Source organism: Osmerus eperlanus, chromosome 14, assembly GCF_963692335.1.
Source record: "Osmerus eperlanus chromosome 14, fOsmEpe2.1, whole genome shotgun sequence".
Taxonomy (NCBI): Eukaryota; Metazoa; Chordata; class Actinopteri; order Osmeriformes; family Osmeridae; genus Osmerus; species Osmerus eperlanus.
Window position 1 is genome coordinate 10,329,026 of NC_085031.1, and position 25,205 is coordinate 10,354,230.

General features: G+C 49.3%; 2 protein-coding genes across 2 annotated transcripts; both read right to left on the reverse strand.

Annotated features, from left to right (window-relative positions):
* Positions 1 to 2,949: 2,949 nt before the first annotated feature.
* On the reverse strand, positions 2,950 to 3,708 carry LOC134034198 (integumentary mucin C.1-like; the record flags this gene model as incomplete). The annotated part of the gene is made up of 1 exon (XM_062478593.1): positions 2,950 to 3,708. A coding segment is annotated over one exon (759 nt), but the record flags the coding sequence as incomplete, so codon positions are not given.
* A 16,444-nt stretch (positions 3,709 to 20,152) lies between these two features.
* On the reverse strand, positions 20,153 to 24,685 carry LOC134033903 (mucin-5AC-like; the record flags this gene model as incomplete). Its single annotated transcript, XM_062478188.1, has 4 exons — positions 20,153 to 20,863; positions 21,452 to 21,759; positions 22,114 to 22,651; positions 24,056 to 24,685. Coding segments are annotated over 4 exons (2,187 nt in total), but the record flags the coding sequence as incomplete, so codon positions are not given.
* Between the last annotated feature and the right edge of the window lie 520 nt (positions 24,686 to 25,205).

The window sequence follows — 25,205 nt, forward strand, 5'->3', positions numbered from 1 at the left end:
AGCCTCTGTTGTTGTTGTAGGTGCAGCTGTGATTGTAGTGGGAGCCTCTGTTGTAGTTGTAGGGGCAGCTGAGGTTGTCGTGGGAGTAGCTGTTGTCGTTGTTGGAGCCTCTGTGGTAGTTGTAGGTGCACTTGTGGTTGTAGTAGGAGCGGCTGTTGTCGTTGTTGGAGACTCTGTGGTAGTTGTTGGGGCAGCTGTGGTTGTAGTAGGAGCGGCTGTAGTAGTTGTTGAGGCAGCTGTTGTTGTAGTGGGAGCAGCTGTAGTACTTGTTGCAGCCTCTGTTGTAGTTGTAGGTGCAGCTGTGGTTGTAGTGGGATCAGCTGTTGTCGTTGTTGGAGCCTCTGTGGTAGTTGTAGGGCCAGCTGTGGTTGTAGTGGGAGATTCTGTGGTCGTTGTTGGAGCCTCTGTGGTAGTTGTAGGTGCAGCTGTGGTTGTAGTGGGAGCCTCTGTTGTAGTTGTAGGGGCAGCTGAGGTTGTCGTGGGAGTAGCTGTTGTCGTTGTTGGAGACTCTGTGGTAGTTGTTGGGGCAGCTGTGGTTGTAGTAGGAGCGGCTGTAGTAGTTGTTGAGGCAGCTGTTGTTGTAGTGGGAGCAGCTGTAGTACTTGTTGCAGCCTCTGTTGTAGTTGTAGGTGCAGCTGTGGTTGTAGTGGGATCAGCTGTTGTCGTTGTTGGAGCCTCTGTGGTAGTTGTAGGGCCAGCTGTGGTTGTAGTGGGAGAATCTGTGGTCGTTGTTGGAGCCTCTGTGGTAGTTGTAGGTGCAGCTGTGGTTGTAGTGGGAGAATCTGTGGTCGTTGTTGGAGCCTCTGTGGTAGTTGTAGGTGCAGCTGTGGTTGTAGTGGGAGGAGCTGTGGTTGTTGTTGGAGCCTCTGTACTAGTTGTTGGGGCAGCTGTGGTTGTAGTGACAGAAGCTGTGGTTGTTGTTGGAGCCTCTGTTGTAGTTGTAGGTGTAGATGTGGTTGTAGTAGGAACAGCTGTTGTTGTTGTTGGAGCCTCTGTTGTTGTTGTAGGTGCAGCTGTGGTTGACGTGGGAGCGGCTGCTGTCGTTGTTGGAGACTCTGTGGTAGTTGTAGGGGCAGCTGTGGTTGTTGTTGCAGCCTCTGTTGTTGTTGTTGGAGCCTCTGTAGTAGTTGTTGCAGCCTCTGTTGTAGTTGTAGGTGCAGCTGTGGTTGTAGTGGGAGCCTCTGTTGTAGTTGTAGGCGCAGCTGAGGTTGTAGTGGAAGTAGCTGTTGTCGTTGTTGGAGCCTCTGTGGTTGTTGTTGGGGCAGCTGTGGTTGTAGTAGGAGCGGCTGTAGTAGTTGTTGGGGCAGCTGTTGTTGTAGTGGGAGCAGCTGTAGTTGTTGTTGGAGCCTCTGTTGTTGTTGTAGGTGCAGCTGTGGTTGTAGTTGGAGCGGCTGTTGTTGTTGTTGGAGCCTCTGTAGTAGTTGTTGCAGCCTCTGTTGTAGTTGTAGGTGCAGCTGTGGTTGTAGTGGGATCAGCTGTTGTCGTTGTTAGAGCCTCTGTTGTAGTTTTAGGTGCAGCTGTGGTTTTAGTGGGAGTAGCTGTTGTCGTTGTTGGAGCTTCTGTGGTAGTTGTAGGGCCAGCTGTGGTTGTAGTGGGAGAATCTGTGGTCGTTGTTGGAGCCTCTGTGGTAGTTGTCGGTGCAGCTGTGGTTGTAGTGGGAGAATCTGTGGTCGTTGTTGGAGCCTCTGTGGTAGTTGTAGGTGCAGCTGTGGTTGTAGTGGGAGGAGCTGTGGTTGTTGTTGGAGCCTCTGTTGTTGTTGTAGGTGCAGCTGTGGTTGTAGTGGGAGGAGCTGTGGTTGTTGTTGGTGCCTCTGTTGTTGTTGTAGGTGCAGCTGTGGTTGTCGTGGGAGCGGCTGCTGTCGTTGTTGGAGACTCTGTGGTAGATGTTGGGGCAGCTGTGGTTGTAGTAGGAGCGGCTGTAGTAGTTGTTGGGGCAGCTGTTGTTGTAGTGGGAGCAGCTGTAGTACTTGTTGCAGCCTCTGTTGTAGTTGTAGGTGCAGCTGTGGTTGTAGTGGGATCAGCTGTTGTCGTTGTTGGAGCCTCTGTTGTAGTTGTAGGTGCAGCTGTGGTTGTAGTGGGAGTAGCTGTTGTCGTTGTTGGAGCCTCTGTGGTAGTTGTAGGGCCAGCTGTGGTTGTAGTGGGAGAATCTGTGGTCGTTGTTGGAGCCTCTGTGGTAGTTGTAGGTGCAGCTGTGGTTGTAGTGGGAGAATCTGTGGTCGTTGTTGGAGCCTCTGTGGTAGTTGTAGGTGCAGCTGTGGTTGTAGTGGGAGGAGCTGTGGTTGTTGTTGGAGCCTCTGTTGTTGTTGTAGGTGCAGCTGTGGTTGTCGTGGGAGCGGCTGCTGTCGTTGTTGGAGACTCTGTGGTAGTTGTAGGGGCAGCTGTGGTTGTTGTTGCAGCCTCTGTTGTTGTTGTAGGTGCAGCTGTGGTTGTAGTGGGATCAGCTGTTGTCGTTGTTGGAGCCTCTGTGGTAGTTGTAGGGCCAGCTGTGGTTGTAGTGGAAGAATCTGTGGTCGTTGTTGGAGCCTCTGTGGTAGTCGTAGAGGCAGCTGTGGTTGTAGTGGGAGCAGCTGTGGTTGTTGTTGGAGCCTCTGTTGTTGTTGTAGGTGCAGCTGTGGTTGTAGTGGGAGCCTCTGTTGTAGTTGTAGGGGCAGCTGAGGTTGTCGTGGGAGTAGCTGTTGTCGTTGTTGGAGCCTCTGTGGTAGTTGTAGGTGCACTTGTGGTTGTAGTAGGAGCGGCTGTTGTCGTTGTTGGAGACTCTGTTGTAGTTGTTGGGGCAGCTGTGGTTGTAGTAGGAGCGGCTGTAGTAGTTGTTGAGGCAGCTGTTGTTGTAGTGGGAGCAGCTGTAGTACTTGTTGCAGCCTCTGTTGTAGTTGTAGGTGCAGCTGTGGTTGTAGTGGGATCAGCTGTTGTCGTTGTTGGAGCCTCTGTGGTAGTTGTAGGGCCAGCTGTGGTTGTAGTGGGAGAATCTGTGGTCGTTGTTGGAGCCTCTGTGGTAGTTGTAGGTGCAGCTGTGGTTGTAGTTGGAGAATCTGTGGTCGTTGTTGGAGCCTCTGTGGTAGTTGTAGGTGCAGCTGTGGTTGTAGTGGGAGGAGCTGTGGTTGTTGTTGGAGCCTCTGTTGTTGTTGTAGGTGCAGCTGTGGTTGTCGTGGGAGCGTCTGCTGTCGTTGTTGGAGACTCTGTGGTAGTTGTAGGGGCAGCTGTGGTTGTTGTTGCAGCCTCTGTTGTTGTTGTAGGTGCAGCTGTGGTTGTAGTGGGATCAGCTGTTGTCGTTGTTGGAGCCTCTGTGGTAGTTGTAGGGCCAGCTGTGGTTGTATTGGAAGAATCTGTGGTCGTTGTTGGAGCCTCTGTGGTAGTCGTAGAGGCAGCTGTGGTTGTAGTGGGAGCAGCTGTGGTTGTTGTTGGAGCCTCTGTTGTTGTTGTAGGTGCAGCTGTGGTTGTAGTGGGAGCCTCTGTTGTAGTTGTAGGGGCAGCTGAGGTTGTCGTGGGAGTAGCTGTTGTCGTTGTTGGAGCCTCTGTGGTAGTTGTAGGTGCACTTGTGGTTGTAGTAGGAGCGGCTGTTGTCGTTGTTGGAGACTCTGTGGTAGTTGTTGGGGCAGCTGTGGTTGTAGTAGGAGCGGCTGTAGTAGTTGTTGAGGCAGCTGTTGTTGTAGTGGGAGCAGCTGTAGTACTTGTTGCAGCCTCTGTTGTAGTTGTAGGTGCAGCTGTCGTTGTAGTGGGATCAGCTGTTGTCGTTGTTGGAGCCTCTGTGGTAGTTGTAGGGCCAGCTGTGGTTGTAGTGGGAGAATCTGTGGTCGTTGTTGGAGCCTCTGTGGTAGTTGTAGGTGCAGCTGTGGTTGTAGTGGGAGAATCTGTGGTCGTTGTTGGAGCCTCTGTGGTAGTTGTAGGTGCAGCTGTGGTTGTAGTGGGAGGAGCTGTGGTTGTTGTTGGAGCCTCTGTTGTTGTTGTAGGTGCAGCTGTGGTTGTCGTGGGAGCGGCTGCTGTCGTTGTTGGAGACTCTGTGGTAGTTGTTGGGGCAGCTGTGGTTGTAGTAGGAGCGGCTGTAGTAGTTGTTGGGACAGCTGTTGTTGTAGTGGGAGCAGCTGTAGTACTTGTTGCAGCCTCTGTTGTAGTTGTAGGTGCAGCTGTGGTTGTAGTGGGATCAGCTGTTGTCGTTGTTGGAGCCTCTGTTGTAGTTGTAGGTGCAGCTGTGGTTGTAGTGGGAGAAGCTGTTGTCGTTGTTGGAGCCTCTGTGGTAGTTGTAGGGCCAGCTGTGGTTGTAGTGGGAGAATCTGTGGTCGTTGTTGGAGCCTCTGTGGTAGTTGTAGGTGCAGCTGTGGTTGTAGTGGGAGAATCTGTGGTCGTTGTTGGAGCCTCTGTGGTAGTTGTAGGTGCAGCTGTGGTTGTAGTGGGAGGAGCTGTGGTTGTTGTTGGAGCCTCTGTTGTTGTTGTAGGTGCAGCTGTGGTTGTCGTGGGAGCGGCTGCTGTCGTTGTTGGAGACTCTGTGGTAGTTGTAGGGGCAGCTGTGGTTGTTGTTGCAGCCTCTGTTGTTGTAGGTGCAGCTGTGGTTGTAGTGGGATCAGCTGTTGTCGTTGTTGGAGCCTCTGTGGTAGTTGTAGGGCCAGCTGTGGTTGTAGTGGAAGAATCTGTGGTCGTTGTTGGAGCCTCTGTTGTTGTTGTAGGTGCAGCTGTGGTTGTAGTGGGAGCCTCTGTTGTAGTTGTAGGGGCAGCTGAGGTTGTCGTGGGAGTAGCTGTTGTCGTTGTTGGAGCCTCTGTGGTAGTTGTAGGTGCACTTGTGGTTGTAGTAGGAGCGGCTGTTGTCGTTGTTGGAGACTCTGTGGTAGTTGTTGGGGCAGCTGTGGTTGTAGTAGGAGCGGCTGTAGTAGTTGTTGAGGCAGCTGTTGTTGTAGTGGGAGCAGCTGTAGTACTTGTTGCAGCCTCTGTTGTAGTTGTAGGTGGAGCTGTGGTTGTAGTGGGATCAGCTGTTGTCGTTGTTGGAGCCTCTGTGGTAGTTGTAGGGCCAGCTGTGGTTGTAGTGGGAGAATCTGTGGTCGTTGTTGGAGCCTCTGTGGTAGTTGTAGGTGCAGCTGTGGTTGTAGTTGGAGAATCTGTGGTCGTTGTTGGAGCCTCTGTGGTAGTTGTAGGTGCAGCTGTGGTTGTAGTGGGAGGAGCTGTGGTTGTTGTTGGAGCCTCTGTTGTTGTTGTAGGTGCAGCTGTGGTTGTCGTGGGAGCGGCTGCTGTCGTTGTTGGAGACTCTGTGGTAGTTGTAGGGGCAGCTGTGGTTGTTGTTGCAGCCTCTGTTGTTGTTGTAGGTGCAGCTGTGGTTGTAGTGGGATCAGCTGTTGTCGTTGTTGGAGCCTCTGTGGTAGTTGTAGGGCCAGCTGTGGTTGTAGTGGAAGAATCTGTGGTCGTTGTTGGAGCCTCTGTGGTAGTCGTAGAGGCAGCTGTGGTTGTAGTGGGAGCAGCTGTGGTTGTTGTTGGAGCCTCTGTTGTTGTTGTAGGTGCAGCTGTGGTTGTAGTGGGAGCCTCTGTTGTAGTTGTAGGGGCAGCTGAGGTTGTCGTGGGAGTAGCTTTTGTCGTTGTTGGAGCCTCTGTGGTAGTTGTAGGTGCACTTGTGGTTGTAGTAGGAGCGGCTGTAGTAGTTGTTGAGGCAGCTGTTGTTGTAGTGGGAGCAGCTGTAGTACTTGTTGCAGCCTCTGTTGTAGTTGTAGGTGCAGCTGTGGTTGTAGTGGGATCAGCTGTTGTCGTTGTTGGAGCCTCTGTGGTAGTTGTAGGGCCAGCTGTGGTTGTAGTGGGAGAATCTGTGGTCGTTGTTGGAGCCTCTGTGGTAGTTGTAGGTGCAGCTGTGGTTGTAGTGGGAGAATCTGTGGTCGTTGTTGGAGCCTCTGTGGTAGTTGTAGGTGCAGCTGTGGTTGTAGTGGGAGGAGCTGTGGTTGTTGTTGGAGCCTCTGTTGTTGTTGTAGGTGCAGCTGTGGTTGTCGTGGGAGCGGCTGCTGTCGTTGTTGGAGACTCTGTGGTAGTTGTTGGGGCAGCTGTGGTTGTAGTAGGAGCGGCTGTAGTAGTTGTTGGGGCAGCTGTTGTTGTAGTGGGAGCAGCTGTAGTACTTGTTGCAGCCTCTGTTGTAGTTGTAGGTGCAGCTGTGGTTGTAGTGGGATCAGCTGTTGTCATTGTTGGAGCCTCTGTTGTAGTTGTAGGTGCAGCTGTGGTTGTAGTGGGAGTAGCTGTTGTCGTTGTTGGAGCCTCTGTGGTAGTTGTAGGGCCAGCTGTGGTTGTAGTGGGAGAATCTGTGGTCGTTGTTGGAGCCTCTGTGGTAGTTGTAGGTGCAGCTGTGGTTGTAGTGGGAGAATCTGTGGTCGTTGTTGGAGCCTCTGTGGTAGTTGTAGGTGCAGCTGTGGTTGTAGTGGGAGGAGCTGTGGTTGTTGTTGGAGCCTCTGTTGTTGTTGTAGGTGCAGCTGTGGTTGTCGTGGGAGCGGCTGCTGTCGTTGTTGGAGACTCTGTGGTAGTCGTAGGGGCAGCTGTGGTTGTAGTGGGAGCAGCTATGGTTGTGGTTGGAGCCTCTGTTTTTGTTGTAGGTGCAGCTGTGGTTGTAGTGCGAGCCTCTGTTGTAGTTGTAGGGGAAGCTGAGGTTGTCGTGGGAGTAGCTGTTGTCGTTGTTGGAGCCTCTGTGGTAGTTGTAGGTGCACTTGTGGTTGCAGTAGGAACGGCTGTTGTCGTTGTTGGAGACTCTGTGGTAGTTGTTGGGGCAGCTGTGGTTGTAGTAGGAGCGGCTGTAGTAGTTGTTGGGGCAGCTGTTGTTGTAGTGGGAGCAGCTGTAGTACTTGTTGCAACCTCTGTTGTAGTTGTAGGTGCAGCTGTGGTTGTAGTGGGATCAGCTGTTGTCGTTGTTGGAGCCTCTGTTGTAGTTGTAGGTGCAGCTGTGGTTGTAGTGGGAGTAGCTGTTGTCGTTGTTGGAGCCTCTGTGGTAGTTGTAGGGCCAGCTGTGGTTGTAGTGGGAGAATCTGTGGTCGTTGTTGGAGCCTCTGTGGTAGTTGTAGGTGCAGCTGTGGTTGTAGTGGCAGAAGCTTTGGTTGTTGTTGGAGCCTCTGTTGAAGTTGTAGGTGCAGCTGTGGTTGTAGTGGGAGCAGCTGTGGTAGTAGTCGGAGCAGCTGTGGTTTTTGTTGGAGCCTCTGTTGTAGTTGTAGTTGCAGCTGTGGTTGTAGTAGGAGCGGCTGTTGTAGTTGTAGGGGCAGCTGTGGTTGTAGTGGGAGAAGCTGTGGTTGTTGTTGGAGCCTCTATTGTAGTTGTAGGGGCAGCTGTGGTTGTAGTGGCAGAAGCTGTGGTTGTTGTTGGAGCCTCTGTTGTAGTTGTAGGTGCAGCTGTGGTTGTAGTGGGAGCAGCTGTTGTAGTTGTAGGTGCAGCTGTGATTGTTGTTGGAGGCTCTGTGGTAGTTGTTGGGTTAGCTGTGGTTAAAGTAGGAGCAGCTGTTGTTGGAGCCTCTGTGCTAGTTGTAGGGGCAGCTGTGGTTGTAGTGGGAGAAGCTGTGGTTGTTGTTGGAGCGTCTGTGGAAGTTGTTGGAGCCTCTGTGGTAGTTGTAAGGGCAGCTGTGGTTGTAGTGGGAGAAGTTGTCGTTGTTGTTGGAGCCTCTGTGGTAGTTGTAGGTGCAGCTGTGGTTGTAGTGGGTGCAGCTGTTGTAGTTGTTGGAGCCTCTTTGGTAGTTGTAGGTGCAGCTGTGGTTGTAGTGGGTGCAGCTGTTGTAGTTGTTGGAGCCTCTGTAGTAGTTGTTGGAGCACCTGTTGTTGTAGTGGGAGCAGCTGTGGTTGTTGTTGGAGCCTCTGTTGTAGTTGTAGGGGCAGCTGTGGTTGTAGTGGCAGAAGCTGTGGTTGTTGTTGGAGCCTCTGTTGTAGTTGTAGGTGCAGCTCTGCTTGTAGTGGGAGCAGCTGTTGTAGTTGTAGGTGCAGCTGTGATTGTTGTTGGAGGCTCTGTGGTAGTTGTTGGGTTAGCTGTTGTTGAAGTAGGAGCGGCTGTTGTTGGAGCCTCTTTGGTAGTTGTAGGTGCAGCTGTGGTGGTAGTGGGTGCAGCTGTTGTAGTTGTTGGAGCCTCTGTAGTAGTTGTTGGAGCACCTGTTGTTGTAGTGGGAGAATCTGTGGTCGTTGTTGGAGCCTCTGTGGTAGTTGTAGGTGCAGCTGTGGTTGTAGTGGCAGAAGCTTTGGTTGTTGTTGGAGCCTCTGTTGAAGTTGTAGGTGCAGCTGTGGTTGTAGTGGGAGCAGCTGTGGTAGTAGTCGGAGCAGCTGTGGTTGTTGTTGGAGCCTCTGTTGTAGTTGTAGTTGCAGCTGTGGTTGTAGTAGGAGCGGCTGTTGTAGTTGTAGGGGCAGCTGTGGTTGTAGTGGGAGAAGCTGTGGTTGTTGTTGGAGCCTCTGTTGTAGTTGTAGGGGCAGCTGTGGTTGTAGTGGCAGAAGCTGTGGTTGTTGTTGGAGCCTCTGTTGTAGTTGTAGGTGCAGCTGTGGTTGTAGTGGGAGCAGCTGTTGTAGTTGTAGGTGCAGCTGTGATTGTTGTTGGAGGCTCTGTGGTAGTTGTTGGGTAAGCTGTGGTTGAAGTAGGAGCAGCTGTTGTTGGAGCCTCTGTGCTAGTTGTAGGGGCAGCTGTGGTTGTAGTGGGAGAAGCTGTGGTTGTTGTTGGAGCGTCTGTGGTAGTTGTTGGAGCCTCTGTGGTAGTTGTAGGGGCAGCTGTGGTTGTAGTGGGAGAAGTTGTCGTTGTTGTTGGAGCCTCTGTGGTAGTTGTAGGTGCAGCTGTGGTTGTAGTGGGTGCAGCTGTTGTAGTTGTTGGAGCCTCTGTAGTAGTTGTTGGAGCACCTGTTGTTGTAGTGGGAGCAGCTGTGGTTGTTGTTGGAGCCTCTGTTGTAGTTGTAGGTGTAGCTGTGGTTGTAGTAGGAGCTGCTGTTGTTGTTGTTGGAGCCTCTGTGCTAGTTGTAGGGGCAGCTGTGGTTGTAGTGGGAGAAACTGTGGTTGTTCTTGGAGCCTCTGTTGTAGTTGTAGGTGTAGCTGTGGTTGTAGTGGGAGCAGCTGTGGTTGTTGTTGGAGTGTCTGTGGTAGTTGATGGAGCCTCTTTGGTAGTTGTAGGTCCAGCTGTGGTTGTAGTGGTATAAGCTGTGGTTGTTGTTGGAGCCTCTGTTGTAGTTGTAGGGGCAGCTGTGGTTGTAGTGGCAGAAGCTGTGGTTGTTGTTGGAGCCTCTGTTGAAGTTGTAGGTGCAGCTGTGGTTGTAGTGGGAGCAGCTGTGGTTGTTGATGGAGCCTCTGTAGTAGTTGTTGGAGCACCTGTTGTTGTAGTGGGAGCAGCTGTGGTTGTTGTTGGAGCCTCTGTTGTAGTTGTAGGGGCAGCTGTGGTTGTAGTGGCAGAAGCTGTGGTTGTTGTTGGAGCCTCTGTTGTAGTTGTAGGTGCAGCTCTGCTTGTAGTGGGAGCAGCTGTTGTAGTTGTAGGTGCAGCTGTGATTGTTGTTGGAGGCTCTGTGGTAGTTGTTGGGTTAGCTGTGGTTGAAGTAGGAGCGGCTGTTGTTGGAGCCTCTGTGCTAGTTGTAGGGGCAGCTGTGGTTGTAGTGGGAGAAGCTGTGGTTGTTGTTGGAGCGTCTGTGGTAGTTGTTGGAGCCTCTGTGGTAGTTGTAGGGGCAGCTGTGGTTGTAGTGGGAGAAGTTGTCGTTGTTGTTGGAGCCTCTGTGGTAGTTGTAGGTGCAGCTGTGGTTGTAGTGGGTGCAGCTGTTGTAGTTGTTGGAGCCTCTGTAGTAGTTGTTGGAGCACCTGTTGTTGTAGTGGGAGCAGTTGTGGTTGTTGTTGGAGCCTCTGTTGTAGTTGTAGGTGTAGCTGTGGTTGTAGTAGGAGCTGCTGTTGTTGTTGTTGGAGCCTCTGTGCTAGTTGTAGGGGCAGCTGTGGTTGTAGTGGGAGAAACTGTGGTTGTTCTTGGAGCCTCTGTTGTAGTTGTTGGTGTAGCTGTGGTTGTAGTGGGAGCAGCTGTGGTTGTTGTTGGAGTGTCTGTGGTAGTTGATGGAGCCTCTTTGGTAGTTGTAGGTCCAGCTGTGGTTGTAGTGGTATAAGCTGTGGTTGTTGTTGGAGCCTCTGTTGTAGTTGTAGGGGCAGCTGTGGTTGTAGTGGCAGAAGCTGTGGTTGTTGTTGGAGCCTCTGTTGAAGTTGTAGGTGCAGCTGTGGTTGTAGTGGGAGCAGCTGTGGTTGTTGATGGAGCCTCTGTAGTAGTTGTAGGTTCAGCTGTGGTTGTAGTGGCAGAAGCTGTGGTTGTTGTTGGAGCCTCTGTTGTAGTTGTAGGTGTAGCTGTGGTTGTAGTGGGTGCAGCTGTGGTTGTTGTTGGAGTGTCTGTGGTAGTTGATGGAGCCTCTTTGGTAGTTGTAGGTCCAGCTGTGGTTGTAGTGGTAGAAGCTGTGGTTGTTGTTGGAGCCTCTGTTGTAGTTGTAGGGGCAGCTGTGGTTGTAGTGGCAGAAGCTGTGGTTGTTGTTGGAGCCTCTGTTGAAGTTGTAGGTGCAGCTGTGGTTGTAGTGGGAGCATCCGTTGTCGTCGTCTGAGTCTCTGTTGTAGTTTTAGTCGCAGTAGTAGTTGTGGTAGCCGCTGTTTGAGCCTGTGTTGTTGTTGTCATAACAGGAATCTTGAAAGGAAATAGAAGATACATTATTTCACACTGAATTCCTTTGACTATAAAATTAATCAACAAATACTTCTTTGTGTAGTTTATCCTTATTTGTAATTTTTAGCTATTTCCCTATAGACACAACAAACTGTTCCTCGAACTTACGTCTTTTTAATTTCATTGCGTTCCCAATTGGGTTGTATGTGAAGACATTACAAATATTTATTTTTAAACAAATCACAGTTGAGTTCACAAAATGTTGGAAACCTCTGCAATGACACAACACACTTTTAACTTTGTGACATTTATTCTTTATTTTCATTTTAAAATGTGTACAACCGTGGCCACTGAACCAGCCACCCCCATTCAGCCTCCTCATACCTTCTTCTACATCTCATACTTTTGACATCTAGTCACCTTCTTTGTTTGATGGCTTCAGGTCTCACAGATTTCCACCCACAAGCCATCTCGTGAAAGTACATGAAAGTAAAAAAATTCTGGTTGAATGCTGTTTTCCAGTTAATTGAAATAAATATTAAAGAAAATAATATATAATAAATTATAATTAAGAAAGTTCACGTTGAGAATTTGGCTATGCTAAATCAATATTTAGATGTTTCTCAAACTTTTCAAAAAGGTTCATACATCAAAAACAAGTGTAAATAAATTATAAATATGAATAATGATAAAAACGATTTAAGAATATTTGCATGACAGCAATTCAAGTGTTTACATTTGTGTATATATAATTGTTAAATCAAACATTGTTTTCATTTTTTTTCATGACAATCTATTATTTAAATAATTACATGTTCTACTTGTTTCATGTTTTGCAGCATTGCATTGTTAATTTAGTTACACAAATTCCTTTAGTTACAGGAATGCCTTTCAAAAGTACGTTATTTTCTTGTCCTAAATCATTTGAATGTTTACACTTTTTGCCAGTTCTGCAATTTGATATGAAAAAAGTCAGAAAAGATCTACATCAAAATGTACAGAAAGTTGACTAAAGTGATTGATAGTAGAAAAGTGACCATATCTACAGGTCTGCTCCTTGCCATTGCACCGCTGGTGGTGGTGAGTGCTGTGGCAGTTTGAGTTGTTTGCGTTGTTGTACTGGTACTTGCAGCTGTACTTGTGGTTGTAGGTGCTACTGTGGAATTAGTTGCCTCCACAGTTGTAGGAGTTACAGTACTGGAGGCATTTGGTTCAGCTATTGTGGGAAAGAAGAAAAACATTGTTTCTTGCAAAACATTTAACTGAGTTCAATAAAAAAAAAATGTTTTCTTGTTTTTTGACATATCTGAACATTTAGGAATTATTTAGATTATAATTATTACAAACCTGCAACAATACTGCCAGTGATAACATTCAGGAAAACCAGGGATTCATTTAAAGATGTTTTTAATGAGTCTTCTGCACTGGTGATGTTCGGAACTACACTCTCATTCTGGAATATCAAGTTGGCTGTGACACCCACTGACCCAGGCCTGAAAAGTAGAGATTCAAAAATGGATTTTTTATACTCAAACAATAGAGCAGGAATACATTGAAAGAGCCAACATAAACCTAAATCTTTTGTCACGGATCACTTACCAAAATCCAATAATTATGCATCTCAGGAAACTTAAAGGGTATCGCATCCTGTATCCCCGATTCAGCTAGAAGATATGAGGGAAACAATTAAATGATTAATGCACAAAGAACATATGAAAACATGAATTATTGAAAAATCTATGTCAAATGATTTTCCTATTGAATTGAAATGACAGATTTTAGAGGAGCATTACCTCAGCTGTGACATTGGCAGCCAGTTCTTGATATTGCGACGACTTTGGATTGTTGTATTCAACTATGAAAACCCGCACCAAACGCATCCTCAGAAAGAGGTAGCCCTCATTTTGTTGAGGGGGGTCTGTCGATGCAACTGTGCTAGTGGGGGTTAATCTGGTAGTGCTAGAAGTTTGTGTTGCAGGGATAGCTGTTTTGGTTGTGGATGTAGTTGAATGTGGTAGAGAAGTTGGGGTTGTTGCGATACTTGTATTTAGTGTGACGGTTGGAGTTGAGATTGCCATTGTGGTGCGGGCAGTAGCTATGGTTGATGCCATTGTTAAAGATGTGTCAGTTGTATATGAAAATGTTGTAGATGCCTGACTGACAGTTGGTGAACTAGTTATCTGGAAAAGACAAGAGAATATTGGATAGATTAGTTGTTGAATGAACAGAATTTGATCACCATATGTTTAACATGTATGAGTTCAAATAATGCCTTCATGTTTACTTTTAATGCATGCATATCATTCTAACGTTGTATTTAGTATTTTGTGATCAAGCCTGATTCCAAGAAAACCTTTCAAAGACTAGGCTTTGCCTCTGTTGAGGGAATAATCTCCTTCAATACACAATCTGGTTAGGGCACATTAGACTTGGAATAAACATGACATAAACATAAACATTGTAATTCATCCTTACATTAAATGTAGAATCCTTGAAGCAATAATGTGACCCTTTGAAGACGTTTCACTCAAAGTAGCATTGATGTTGTCAGAGTGGATGGAAAAAAAATAGGATGTCCTTCTGCATCTGGTCATATTTTAAAGTATATAAGGCAGCATGATTTTCTTGCTATTCTGACCCAAAACGCTCTGCGCAGTGTAAGATACGTCACATTAACCGAACTACATACACGCCAAAGTAACAGTATGATATGCAGATTTTCTGTGTACATGAAGCTTGGGTCTTCGTGAGGTCAAGAGGTCATGCAGCGAGGCCCCACTGAGAGCGAATATAGAGATGGAACGCACTCGGGCCCAGACTTTGAGGAGACAGCAGGGGGAAAACATGCACAAATAGGGGCTTACATGTGTAACGACTGGTTCCCCTGTTGTCCGTTCTACTGTATCAGTGTACTGATCTCTGAGAACTAGTAAGGAGCGATTCTGTGCATTCTATGTTTGAACATGTCCAGCTACTGTATTTAAGCACGTCGTGAGAAACAGAGTCTTCACTCAAGCTAATCATTTTGTCATGAACTGATGGTGTGATCCGAGTAGCTCGTGCTAATAAACCAAGTCAACTCTTTTACATTGTCGTGCCTCCTTCCGGCCTGCCTTCAGACAGAGAATTCATCTAACACAGTAGCAGCGCTCTGCTGGTTGTCCTCCCAACAGGATGGTTAGCTACGCATAGTTTTGTATCTCCAAGTAAAACATGTTTTGCCGACACCATTCTTTCAACAACATTTTGCGTAACAAACGTTGAGAGACGTATGAGCAAGGCTGTCAAAGTTCAAGGCGCGATATTATTATGAAGTGTTTTGTCCCAATTGCATGAATACTTAATGCAATAGTACATACTTTGTATGGCCAGCTGCAATATACTAAAGGTAAAAGAAAAGTGTGAGATTTGAGATACAGGGCCAAATAACTGTAAATTGTAGTTAACATGGCAACCGATATTCGTTAGAAAACATTACATCATGGTGGGTTTCTTTAAAAATAAGTAACTAATTTTAAATTGAAGTATATTTTGTATATTCTGTTCGTATATACATGTATACTTTCTGGGTGTATATATATATATATATATATATATATATATATATATATATATATATATATATATACACACAGTAAGACACATCATATATACATGAACTCTTTCATGAATTGTAAACAAATTATTTGGGATTTTAATTATTGGGAGGGAAAACTGAGAGGTTGTGGAAAATAGTAAAGTGACCGCAAATGTGGGTCTTTCTCTTGCCATAGTGCTGTCAGAAGTGGTTTCAGTGGCAGATGATGTCAAACTTGTGATGATTGTAGAAGAAGCAAGTTTGGTAGACGATGGCAGTTCTGTGAAAAATAAATGTTTGTTTAAATACACATTTTAATTCAGTGACCAACTTCTTGCAAAGTATCTACATGACATTGCTTTTTGGGGGAAAAGTAAGCTGCAGCAAAAATACAGTGACAGGAGCTGATGTTCTGATTTATATTGATGAACTTCTCATTGTGGTAATACCTGTGGTGGTTGAAATTATAGGAGAATTTGTAGTTTGAGGAGCTGGGATTGTTGTTGAAGACACTGTTGTAGTTATTACAGGAGCAGCTGTGGTTGTTGTTGGAGCCTCTGTGGTAGTTGTGGGGGCAGCTGTGGTTGTAGTAGGAGAAGCTGTGGTTGTAGTGGGAGAAGCTGTGGTTGTTGTTTGAGCCTCTGTGATAGGTATAGGGGCAGCTGTGGTTGTAGTGGGAGAAGCTGTGGTTGTTGTTGGAGCATCTGAGGTAGTTGTAGGAGCCTCTGTGGTAGTTGTTGGAGCAGCTGTGGTTTTAGTGGGAGAAGCTGTGGTTGTTGTTGGAGCCTCTGTGGTGGTTGTCGGTGTAGCTGTGGTTGTAGTGGGTGCAGCTGTTGTAGTTGTAGGTGCAGCTGTGGTTGTTGTTTGAGCCTCTGTGATAGTTATAGGGGCAGCTGTGGTTGTAGTGGGAGCGGCTGTTGTTGTTGTTGGAGCATCTGTAGTAGTTGTTAGGGCAGCTGTTGTTGTAGTGGGAGCAGCTGTGGTTGTAGTGGCAGAAGCTGTGGTTGTTGTTGGAGCCTCTGTTGTAGTTGTGGGTGCAACTGTGGTTGTAGTGGGAGAAGCTGTGGTTGTTGTTGGAGCCTCTGTGGTAGTTGTAGGTGCAGCTGTGGTTGTAGTGGGTGCAGCTGTTGTAGTTGTAGGTGCAGCTGTGGTTGTTGTTTGAGCCTCTGTGATTGTTATAGGGGCAGCTGTGGTTGTAGTAGGAGCGGCTGTTGTTGTTGTTGGAACCTCTGTAGTAGTTGTTAGGGCAGCTGTTGCTGTAGTGGGAGCAGCTGTGGTTGTAGTGGGAGAAGCTGTGGCTGTTGTTGGAGCCTCTGTTGGAGTTGTAGGTGTAGCTGTGGTTGTAGTAGGAGCTGCTGTTGTTGTTTTTGGAGCCTCTGTGCTAGTTGTAGGGGCAGCTGTGGTTGTAGTGGGAGAAGCTGTGGTTGTTGTTGGAGCGTCTGTGGTAGTTGTCGGAGCCTCTGTGGTAGTTGTTGTAGCAGCTGTGGTTGTAGTTGGAGAAGCTGTGGTTGTTGTTGGAGATTCTGTGGTAGTTGTTGGAGCCTCTATGGTAGTTGTAGGGGCAGCTGTGGTTGTAGTGGCAGAAGCTGTGGCTGTTGTTGGAGCCTCTGTGGTAGTTGTAGGTGCAGCTGTGGTTGTAGTGGGTGCAGCTGTTGTAGTTGTAGGTGCAGCTGTGGTTGTAGTGGGAGAAGCTGTGGTTGTTGTTGGAGCCTCTGTGGTAGCTGTAGGTGCAGCTGTGGTTGTAGTGGGTGCAGCTGTTGTACTTGTAGGTGCAGCTGTGGTTGTTGTTGGAGCCTCTGTGGTAGTTGTAGGGTAAGCTGTGGTTGTAGAGGGATAAGTTGTCGTTGTTGTTGGAGCCTCTATGGTAGTTGTTGGGGCAGCTGTTGTTGTAGTGGGAGCAGCTGTGGTTGTAGTGGGAGAAGCTGTGGTTGTTGTTTGAGCCTCTGTTGTAGTTGTAGGTGCAGCTGTGGTTGTTGTAGAAGCGGCTGTTGTAGTTGTAGGGGCAGCTGTGGTTGTAGTGGGAGAAGCTGTGGTTGTTGTTGGAGAATCTGTGGTAGTTGTTGGAGCCTCTGTGGTAGTTGTAGGGGCAGCTGTGGTTGTAGTGGCAGAAGCTGTGGTTGTTGTTGGAGCCTCTGTTGGAGTTGTAGGTGTAGCTGTGGTTGTAGTAGGAGCTGCTGTTGTTGTTTTTGGAGCCTCTGTGCTAGTTGTAGGGGCAGCTGTGGTTGTAGTGGGAGAAGCTGTGGTTGTTGTTGGAGCGTCTGTGGTAGTTGTTGGAGCCTCTGTGGTAGCTGTAGGTGCAGCTGTGGTTGTAGTGGGTGCAGCTGTTGTAGTTGTAGGTGCAGCTGTGGTTGTTGTTGGAGCCTCTGTGGTAGTTGTAGGGTAAGCTGTGGTTGTAGAGGGAGAAGTTGTCGTTGTTGTTGGAGCCTCTGTGGTAGTTGTAGGTGCAGCTGTGGTTGTAGTGGGTGCAGCTGTTGTAGTTGTTGGAGCCTCTTTGGTAGTTGTTAAGGCAGCTGTTGTTGTAGTGGGAGCAGCTGTGGTTGTAGTGGGAGAAGCTGGGGTTGTTGTTTGAGCCTCTGTTGTAGTTGTAGGTGCAGCTGTGGTTGTTGTAGGAGCGGCTGTTGTAGTTGTAGGGGCAGCTGTGGTTGTAGTGGGAGAAGCTGTGGTTGTTGTTGGTGAATCTGTGGTAGTTGTTGGAGCCTCTGTGGTAGTTGTAGGGGCAGCTGTGGTTGTAGTGGCAGAAGCTGTGGTTGTTGTTGGAGCCTCTGTTGTAGTTGTAGGTACAACTGTGGTTGTAGTGGGAGAAGCTGTGGTTGTAGTGGGTGCAGCTGTTGTAGTTGTAGGTGCAGCTGTGGTTGTTGTTTGAGCCTCTGTGATAGTTATAGGGGCAGCTTTGATTGTAGTGGGAGCGGCTGTTGATGTTGTTGTAGACTCTGTATTAGTTGTTAGGTCAGCTGTTGTTGTAGTGGGAGCAGCTGTGGTTGTAATGGGAGAAACTGTGGTTGTTGTTGGAGCCTCTGTGGTAGTTGTAGGTGTAGCTGTGGTTGAAGTAGGAGTGGCTATTGTTGGAGCCTCTGTGCTAGTTGTTGGGGCAGCTGTGGTTGTAGTGACAGAAGCTGTGGTTGTTGTTGGAGCCTCTGTTGTAGTTGTAGGTGCAGCTGTGGTTGTTGTAGGAGCGGCTGTTGTAGTTGTAGGGGCAGCTGTGGTTGTAGTGGGAGAAGCTGTGGTTGTTGTTGAAGAATCTGTGGTAGTTGTTGGAGCCTCTGTGGTAGTTGTAGGGGCAGCTGTGGTTGTAGTGGCAGAAGCTGTGGTTGTTGTTGGAGCCTCTGTTGTAGTTGTAGGTACAGCTGTGGTTGTAGTGGGAGAAGCTGTGGTTGTTGTTGGAGCCTCTGTGGTAGTTGTAGGGGAAGCTGTGGTTGTAGTGGGAGAAGTTGTCGTTGTTGTTGGAGCCTCTGTGGTAGTTGTAGGTGCAGCTGTGGTTGTAGTAGCTGCAGCTGTTGTAGTTGTTGGAGCCTCTGTAGTAGTTGTTGGGGCAGCTGTTGTTGTAGTGGGAGCAGCTGTGGTTGTAGTGGGAGAAGCTGTGGTTGTTGTTTGAGCCTCTGTTGAAGTTGTAGGTGCAGCTGTGGTTGTTGTAGGAGCGGCTGTTGTAGTTGTAGGGGCAGCTGTGGTTGTAGTGGGAGAAGCTGTGGTTGTTGTTGGAGAATCTGTGGTAGTTGTTGGAGCCTCTGTGGTAGTTGTAGGGGCAGCTGTGGTTGTAGTGGCAGAAGCTGTGGTTGTTGTTGGAGCCTCTGTTGTAGTTGTAGGTACAGCTGTGGTTGTAGTGGGAGAAGCTGTGGTTGTTGTTGGAGCCTCTGTGGTAGTTGTAGGTGCAGCTGTGGTTGTAGTGGGTGCAGCTGTTGTAGTTGTAGGTGCAGCTGTGGTTGTTGTTGGAGCCTCTGTTGTTGTTGTAGGTGCAGCTGTGGTTGTCGTGGGAGCGGCTGCTGTCGTTGTTGGAGACTCTGTGGTAGTTGTAGGGGCAGCTGTGGTTGTTGTTGCAGCCTCTGTTGTTGTTGTAGGTGCAGCTGTGGTTGTAGTGGGATCAGCTGTTGTCGTTGTTGGAGCATCTGTGGTAGTTGTAGGGCCAGCTGTGGTTGTAGTGGAAGAATCTGTGGTCGTTGTTGGAGCCTCTGTGGTAGTCGTAGAGGCAGCTGTGGTTGTAGTGGGAGCAGCTGTGGTTGTTGTTGGAGCCTCTGTTGTTGTTGTAGGTGCAGCTGTGGTTGTAGTGGGAGCCTCTGTTGTAGTTGTAGGGGCAGCTGAGGTTGTCGTGGGAGTAGCTGTTGTCGTTGTTGGAGCCTCTGTGGTAGTTGTAGGTGCACTTGTGGTTGTAGTAGGAGCGGCTGTTGTCGTTGTTGGAGACTCTGTGGTAGTTGTTGGGGCAGCTGTGGTTGTAGTAGGAGCGGCTGTAGTAGTTGTTGAGGCAGCTGTTGTTGTAGTGGGAGCAGCTGTAGTACTTGTTGCAACCTCTGTTGTAGTTGTAGGTGCAGCTGTGGTTGTAGTGGGATCAGCTGTTGTCGTTGTTGGAGCCTCTGTGGTAGTTGTAGGGCCAGCTGTGGTTGTAGTGGGAGAATCTGTGGTTGTTGTTGGAGCCTCTGTGGTAGTTGTAGGTGCAGCTGTGGTTGTAGTGGGAGAATCTGTGGTCGTTGTTGGAGCCTCTGTGGTAGTTGTAGGTGCAGCTGTGGTTGTAGTGGGAGGAGCTGTGGTTGTTGTTGGAGCCTCTGTTGTTGTTGTAGGTGCAGCTGTGGTTGTCGTGGGAGCGGCTGCTGTCGTTGTTGGAGACTCTGTGGTAGTTGTAAGGGCAGCTGTGGTTGTTGTGGAAGAATCTGTTGTTGTTGTTGGAGCCTCTGTTGTTGTTGTAGGTGCAGCTGTGGTTGTAGTGGGATCAGCTGTTGTCGTTGTTGGAGCCTCTGTGGTAGTTGTAGGGCCAGCTGTGGTTGTAGTGGAAGAATCTGTGGTCGTTGTTGGAGCCTCTGTTGTTGTTGTAGGTGCAGCTGTGGTTGTAGTGGGAGCCTCTGTTGTAGTTGTAGGGGCAGCTGAGGTTGTCGTGGGAGTAGCTGTTGTCGTTGTTGGAGCCTCTGTGGTAGTTGTAGGTGCACTTGTGTTTGTAGTAGGAGCGGCTGTTATCGTTGTTGGAGACTCTGTGGTAGTTGTTGGGGCAGCTGTGGTTGTAGTAGGAGCGGCTGTAGTAGTTGTTGGGGTAGCTGTTGTTGTAGTGGGAGCAGCTGTAGTACTTGTTGCAGCCTCTGTTGTAGTTGTAGGTGCAGCTGTGGTTGTAGTGGGATCAGCTGTTGTCGTTGTTGGAGCCTCTGTTGTAGTTGTAGGTGCAGCTGTGATTGTAGTGGGAGTAGCTGTTGTCATTGTTGGAGCCTCTGTGGTAGTTGTAGGGCCAGCTGTGGTTGTAGTGGGAGAATCTGTGGTTGTTGTTGGAGCATCTGTGGTAGTTGTAGGTGCAGCTGTGGTTGTAGTGGGAGAATCTGTGGTCGTTGTTGGAGCCTCTGTGGTAGTTGTAGGTGCAGCTGTGGTTGTAGTGGGAGGAGCTGTGGTTGTTGTTGGAGCCTCTGTTGTTGTTGTAGGTGCAGCTGTGGTTGTCGTGGGAGCGGCTGCTGTCGTTGTTGGAGACTCTGTGGTAGTTGTAGGGGCAGCTGTGGTTGTTGTTGCAGCCTCTGTTGTTGTTGTAGGTGCAGCTGTGGTTGTCGTGGGAGCGGCTGCTGTCGTTGTTGGAGACTCTGTGGTAGTTGTAGGGGCAGCTGTGGTTGTTGTTGCAGCCTCTGTTGTTGTTGTTGGAGCCTCTGTAGTAGTTGTTGCAGCCTCTGTTGTAGTTGTAGGTGCAGCTGTGGTTGTAGTGGGAGGAGCTGTGGTTGTTGTTGGAGCCTCTGTTGTTGTTGTAGGTGCAGCTGTGGTTGTCGTGGGAGCGGCTGCTGTCGTTGTTGGAGACTCTGTGGTAGTTGTAGGGGCAGCTGTGGTTGTTGTTGCAGCCTCTGTTGTTGTTGTAGGTGCAGCTGTGGTTGTAGTGGGATCAGCTGTTGTCGTTGTTGGAGCCTCTGTGGTAGTTGTAGGGCCAGCTGTGGTTGTAGTGGAAGAATCTGTGGTCGTTGTTGGAGCCTCTGTGGTAGTCGTAGAGGCAGCTGTGGTTGTAGTGGGAGCAGCTGTGGTTGTTGTTGGAGCCTCTGTTGTTGTTGTAGGTGCAGCTGTGGTTGTAGTGGGAGCCTCTGTTGTAGTTGTAGGGGCAGCTGAGGTTGTCGTGGGAGTAGCTGTTGTCGTTGTTGGAGCCTCTGTGGTAGTTGTAGGTGCACTTGTGGTTGTAGTAGGAGCGGCTGTTGTCGTTGTTGGAGACTCTGTGGTAGTTGTTGGGGCAGCTGTGGTTGTAGTAGGAGCGGCTGTAGTAGTTGTTGAGGCAGCTGTTGTTGTAGTGGGAGCAGCTGTAGTACTTGTTGCAACCTCTGTTGTAGTTGTAGGTGCAGCTGTGGTTGTAGTGGGATCAGCTGTTGTCGTTGTTGGAGCCTCTGTGGTAGTTGTAGGGCCAGCAGTGGTTGTAGTGGGAGAATCTGTGGTTGTTGTTGGAGCCTCTGTGGTAGTTGTAGGTGCAGCTGTGGTTGTAGTGGGAGAATCTGTGGTCGTTGTTGGAGCCTCTGTGGTAGTTGTAGGTGCAGCTGTGGTTGTAGTGGGAGGAGCTGTGGTTGTTGTTGGAGCCTCTGTGGTAGTTGTAAGGGCAGCTGTGGTTGTTGTGGAAGAATCTGTGGTTGTTGTTGGAGCCTCTGTTGTTGTTGTAGATTCAGCTGTGGTTGTAGTGGGATCAGCTGTTGTCGTTGTTGGAGCCTCTGTGGTAGTTGTAGGGCCAGCTGTGGTTGTAGTGGGAGCCTCTGTTGTAGTTGTAGGTGCAGCTGTGGTTGTAGTGGGATCAGCTGTTGTCGTTGTTGGAGCCTCTGTTATAGTTGTAGGTGCAGCTGTGATTGTAGTGGGAGTAGCTGTTGTCGTTGTTGGAGCCTCTGTGGTAGTTGTAGGGCCAGCTGTGGTTGTAGTGGGAGAATCTGTGGTTGTTGTTGGAGCCTCTGTGGTAGTTGTAGGTGCAGCTGTGGTTGTAGTGGGAGAATCTGTGGTCGTTGTTGGAGCCTCTGTGGTAGTTGTAGGTGCAGCTGTGGTTGTAGTGGGAGGAGCTGTGGTTGTTGTTGGAGCCTCTGTTGTTGTTGTAGGTGCAGCTGTGGTTGTAGTGGGAGAATCTGTGGTCGTTGTTGGAGCCTCTGTGGTAGTTGTAGGTGCAGCTGTGGTTGTAGTGGGATCAGCTGTTGTCGTTGTTGGAGCCTCTGTGGTAGTTGTAGGTGCAGCTGTGGTTGTAGTGGGAGGAGCTGTGGTTGTTGTTGGAGCCTCTGTTGTTGTTGTAGGTGCAGCTGTGGTTGTAGTGGGAGAATCTGTGGTTGTTGTTGGAGCCTCTGTGGTAGTTGTAGGTGCAGCTGTGGTTGTAGTGGGAGAATCTGTGGTCGTTGTTGGAGCCTCTGTGGTAGTTGTAGGTGCAGCTGTGGTTGTAGTGGGAGGAGCTGTGGTTGTTGTTGGAGCCTCTGTTGTTGTTGTAGGTGCAGCTGTGGTTGTCGTGGGAGCGGCTGCTGTCGTTGTTGGAGACTCTGTGGTAGTTGTAAGGGCAGCTGTGGTTGTTGTGGAAGAATCTGTGGTTGTTGTTGGAGCCTCTGTTGTTGTTGTAGGTGCAGCTGTGGTTGTAGTGGGATCAGCTGTTGTCGTTGTTGGAGCCTCTGTGGTAGTTGTAGGACCAGCTGTGGTTGTAGTGGGAGCCTCTGTTGTAGTTGTAGGTGCAGCTGTGGTTGTAGTGGGATCAGCTGTTGTCGTTGTTGGAGCCTCTGTTATAGTTGTAGGTGCAGCTGTGATTGTAGTGGGAGTAGCTGTTGTCGTTGTTGGAGCCTCTGTGGTAGTTGTAGGGCCAGCTGTGGTTGTAGTGGGAGAATCTGTGGTTGTTGTTGGAGCCTCTGTGGTAGTTGTAGGTGCAGCTGTGGTTGTAGTGGGAGAATCTGTGGTCGTTGTTGGAGCCTCTGTGGTAGTTGTAGGTGCAGCTGTGGTTGTAGTGGGAGGAGCTGTGGTTGTTGTTGGAGCCTCTGTTGTTGTTGTAGGTGCAGCTGTGGTTGTAGTGGGAGAATCTGTGGTCGTTGTTGGAGCCTCTGTGGTAGTTGTAGGTGCAGCTGTGGTTGTAGTGGGATCAGCTGTTGTCGTTGTTGGAGCCTCTGTTGTTGTTGTTGGAGCCTCTGTAGTAGTTGTTGCAGCCTCTGTTGTAGTTGTAGGTGCAGCTGTGGTTGTAGTGGGATCAGCTGTTGTCGTTGTTGGAGCCTCTGTTGTAGTTGTAGGTGCAGCTGTGATTGTAGTGGGAGTAGCTGTTGTCGTTGTTGTAGCCTCTGTGGTAGTTGTAGGTGCAGCTGTGGTTGTAGTGGGAGAATCTGTGGTCGTTGTTGGAGCCTCTGTGGTAGTTGTAGGTGCAGCTGTGGTTGTAGTGGGAGGCGCTGTTGTTGTTGTTGGAGCCTCTGTTGTTGTTGTAGGTGCAGCTGTGGTTGTCGTGGGAGCGGCTGCTGTCGTTGTTGGAGACTCTGTGGTAGTTGTAGGGGCAGCTGTGGTTGTTGTTGCAGCCTCTGTTGTTGTTGTAGGTGCAGCTGTGGTTGTAGTGGGATCAGCTGTTGTCGTTGTTGGAGCCTCTGTGGTAGTTGTAGGGCCAGCTGTGGTTGTAGTGGAAGAATCTGTGGTCGTTGTTGGAGCCTCTGTGGTAGTCGTAGGGGCAGCTGTGGTTGTAGTGGGAGCAGCTGTGGTTGTTGTTGGAGCCTCTGTTGTTGTTGTAGGTGCAGCTGTGGTTGTAGTGTGAGCCTCTGTTGTAGTTGTAGGGGCAGCTGAGGTTGTCGTGGGAGTAGCTGTTGTCGTTGTTGGAGCCTCTGTGGTAGTTGTAGGTGCACTTGTGGTTGTAGTGGGATCAGCTGTTGTCGTTGTTGGAGCCTCTGTTGTAGTTGTAGGTGCAGCTGTGATTGTAGTTGGAGTAGCTGTTGTCGTTGTTGGAGCCTCTGTGGTAGTTGTAGGGCCAGCTGTGGTTGTAGTGGGAGAATCTGTGGTTGTTGTTGGAGCCTCTGTGGTAGTTGTAGGTGCAGCTGTGGTTGTAGTGGGAGAATCTGTGGTCGTTGTTGGAGCCTCTGTGGTAGTTGTAGGTGCAGCTGTGGTTGTAGTGGGAGGAGCTGTGGTTGTTGTTGGAGCCTCTGTTGTTGTTGTAGGTGCAGCTGTGGTTGTCGTGGGAGCGGCTGCTGTCGTTGTTGGAGCCTCTGTTATAGTTGTAGGTGCAGCTGTGATTGTAGTGGGAGTAGCTGTTGTCGTTGTTGTAGCCTCTGTGGTAGTTGTAGGGCCAGCTGTGGTTGTAGTGGAAGAATCTGTGGTTGTTGTTGGAGCCTCTGTGGTAGTTGTAGGTGCAGCTGTGGTTGTAGTGGGAGAATCTGTGGTCGTTGTTGGAGCCTCTGTGGTAGTTGTAGGTGCAGCTGTGGTTGTAGTGGGAGGAGCTGTGGTTGTTGTTGGAGCCTCTGTTGTTGTTGTAGGTGCAGCTGTTGTTGTCGTGGGAGCGGCTGCTGTCGTTGTTGGAGACTCTGTGGTAGTTGTAGGGGCAGCTGTGGTTGTTGTTGCAGCCTCTGTTGTTGTTGTTGGAGCCTCTGTAGTAGTTGTTGCAGCCTCTGTTGTAGTTGTAGGTGCAGCTGTGGTTGTAGTGGGAGGAGCTGTGGTTGTTGTTGGAGACTCTGTTGTTGTTGTAGGTGCAGCTGTGGTTGTCGTGGGAGCGGCTGCTGTCGTTGTTGGAGACTCTGTGGTAGTTGTAGGGGCAGCTGTGGTTGTTGTTGCAGCCTCTGTTGTTGTTGTAGGTGCAGCTGTGGTTGTAGTGGGATCAGCTGTTGTCGTTGTTGGAGCCTCTGTGGTAGTTGTAGGGCCAGCTGTGGTTGTAGTGGAAGAATCTGTGGTCGTTGTTGGAGCCTCTGTGGTAGTCGTAGAGGCAGCTGTGGTTGTAGTGGGAGCAGCTGTGGTTGTTGTTGGAGCCTCTGTTGTTGTTGTAGGTGCAGCTGTGGTTGTAGTGGGAGCCTCTGTTGTAGTTGTAGGGGCAGCTGAGGTTGTAGTAGGAGCGGCTGTTGTCGTTGTTGGAGACTCTGTGGTAGTTGTTGGGGCAGCTGTGGTTGTAGTAGGAGCGGCTGTAGTAGTTGTTGAGGCAGCTGTTGTTGTAGTGGGAGCAGCTGTAGTACTTGTTGCAACCTCTGTTGTAGTTGTAGGTGCAGCTGTGGTTGTAGTGGGATCAGCTGTTGTCGTTGTTGGAGCCTCTGTGGTAGTTGTAGGGCCAGCTGTGGTTGTAGTGGGAGAATCTGTGGTTGTTGTTGGAGCCTCTGTGGTAGTTGTAGGTGCAGCTGTGGTTGTAGTGGGAGAATCTGTGGTCGTTGTTGGAGCCTCTGTGGTAGTTGTAGGTGCAGCTGTGGTTGTAGTGGGAGGAGCTGTGGTTGTTGTTGGATTCTCTGTTGTTGTTGTAGGTGCAGCTGTGGTTGTCGTGGGAGCGGCTGCTGTCGTTGTTGGAGACTCTGTGGTAGTTGTAAGGGCAGCTGTGGTTGTTGTGGAAGAATCTGTGGTTGTTGTTGGAGCCTCTGTTGTTGTTGTAGGTGCAGCTGTGGTTGTAGTGGGATCAGCTGTTGTCGTTGTTGGAGCCTCTGTGGTAGTTGTAGGGCCAGCTGTGGTTGTAGTGGGAGCCTCTGTTGTAGTTGTAGGTGCAGCTGTGGTTGTAGTGGGATCAGCTGTTGTCGTTGTTGGAGCCTCTGTTATAGTTGTAGGTGCAGCTGTGATTGTAGTGGGAGTAGCTGTTGTCGTTGTTGGAGCCTCTGTGGTAGTTGTAGGGCCAGCTGTGGTTGTAGTGGGAGAATCTGTGGTTGTTGTTGGAGCCTCTGTGGTAGTTGTAGGTGCAGCTGTGGTTGTAGTGGGAGAATCTGTGGTCGTTGTTGGAGCCTCTGTGGTAGTTGTAGGTGCAGCT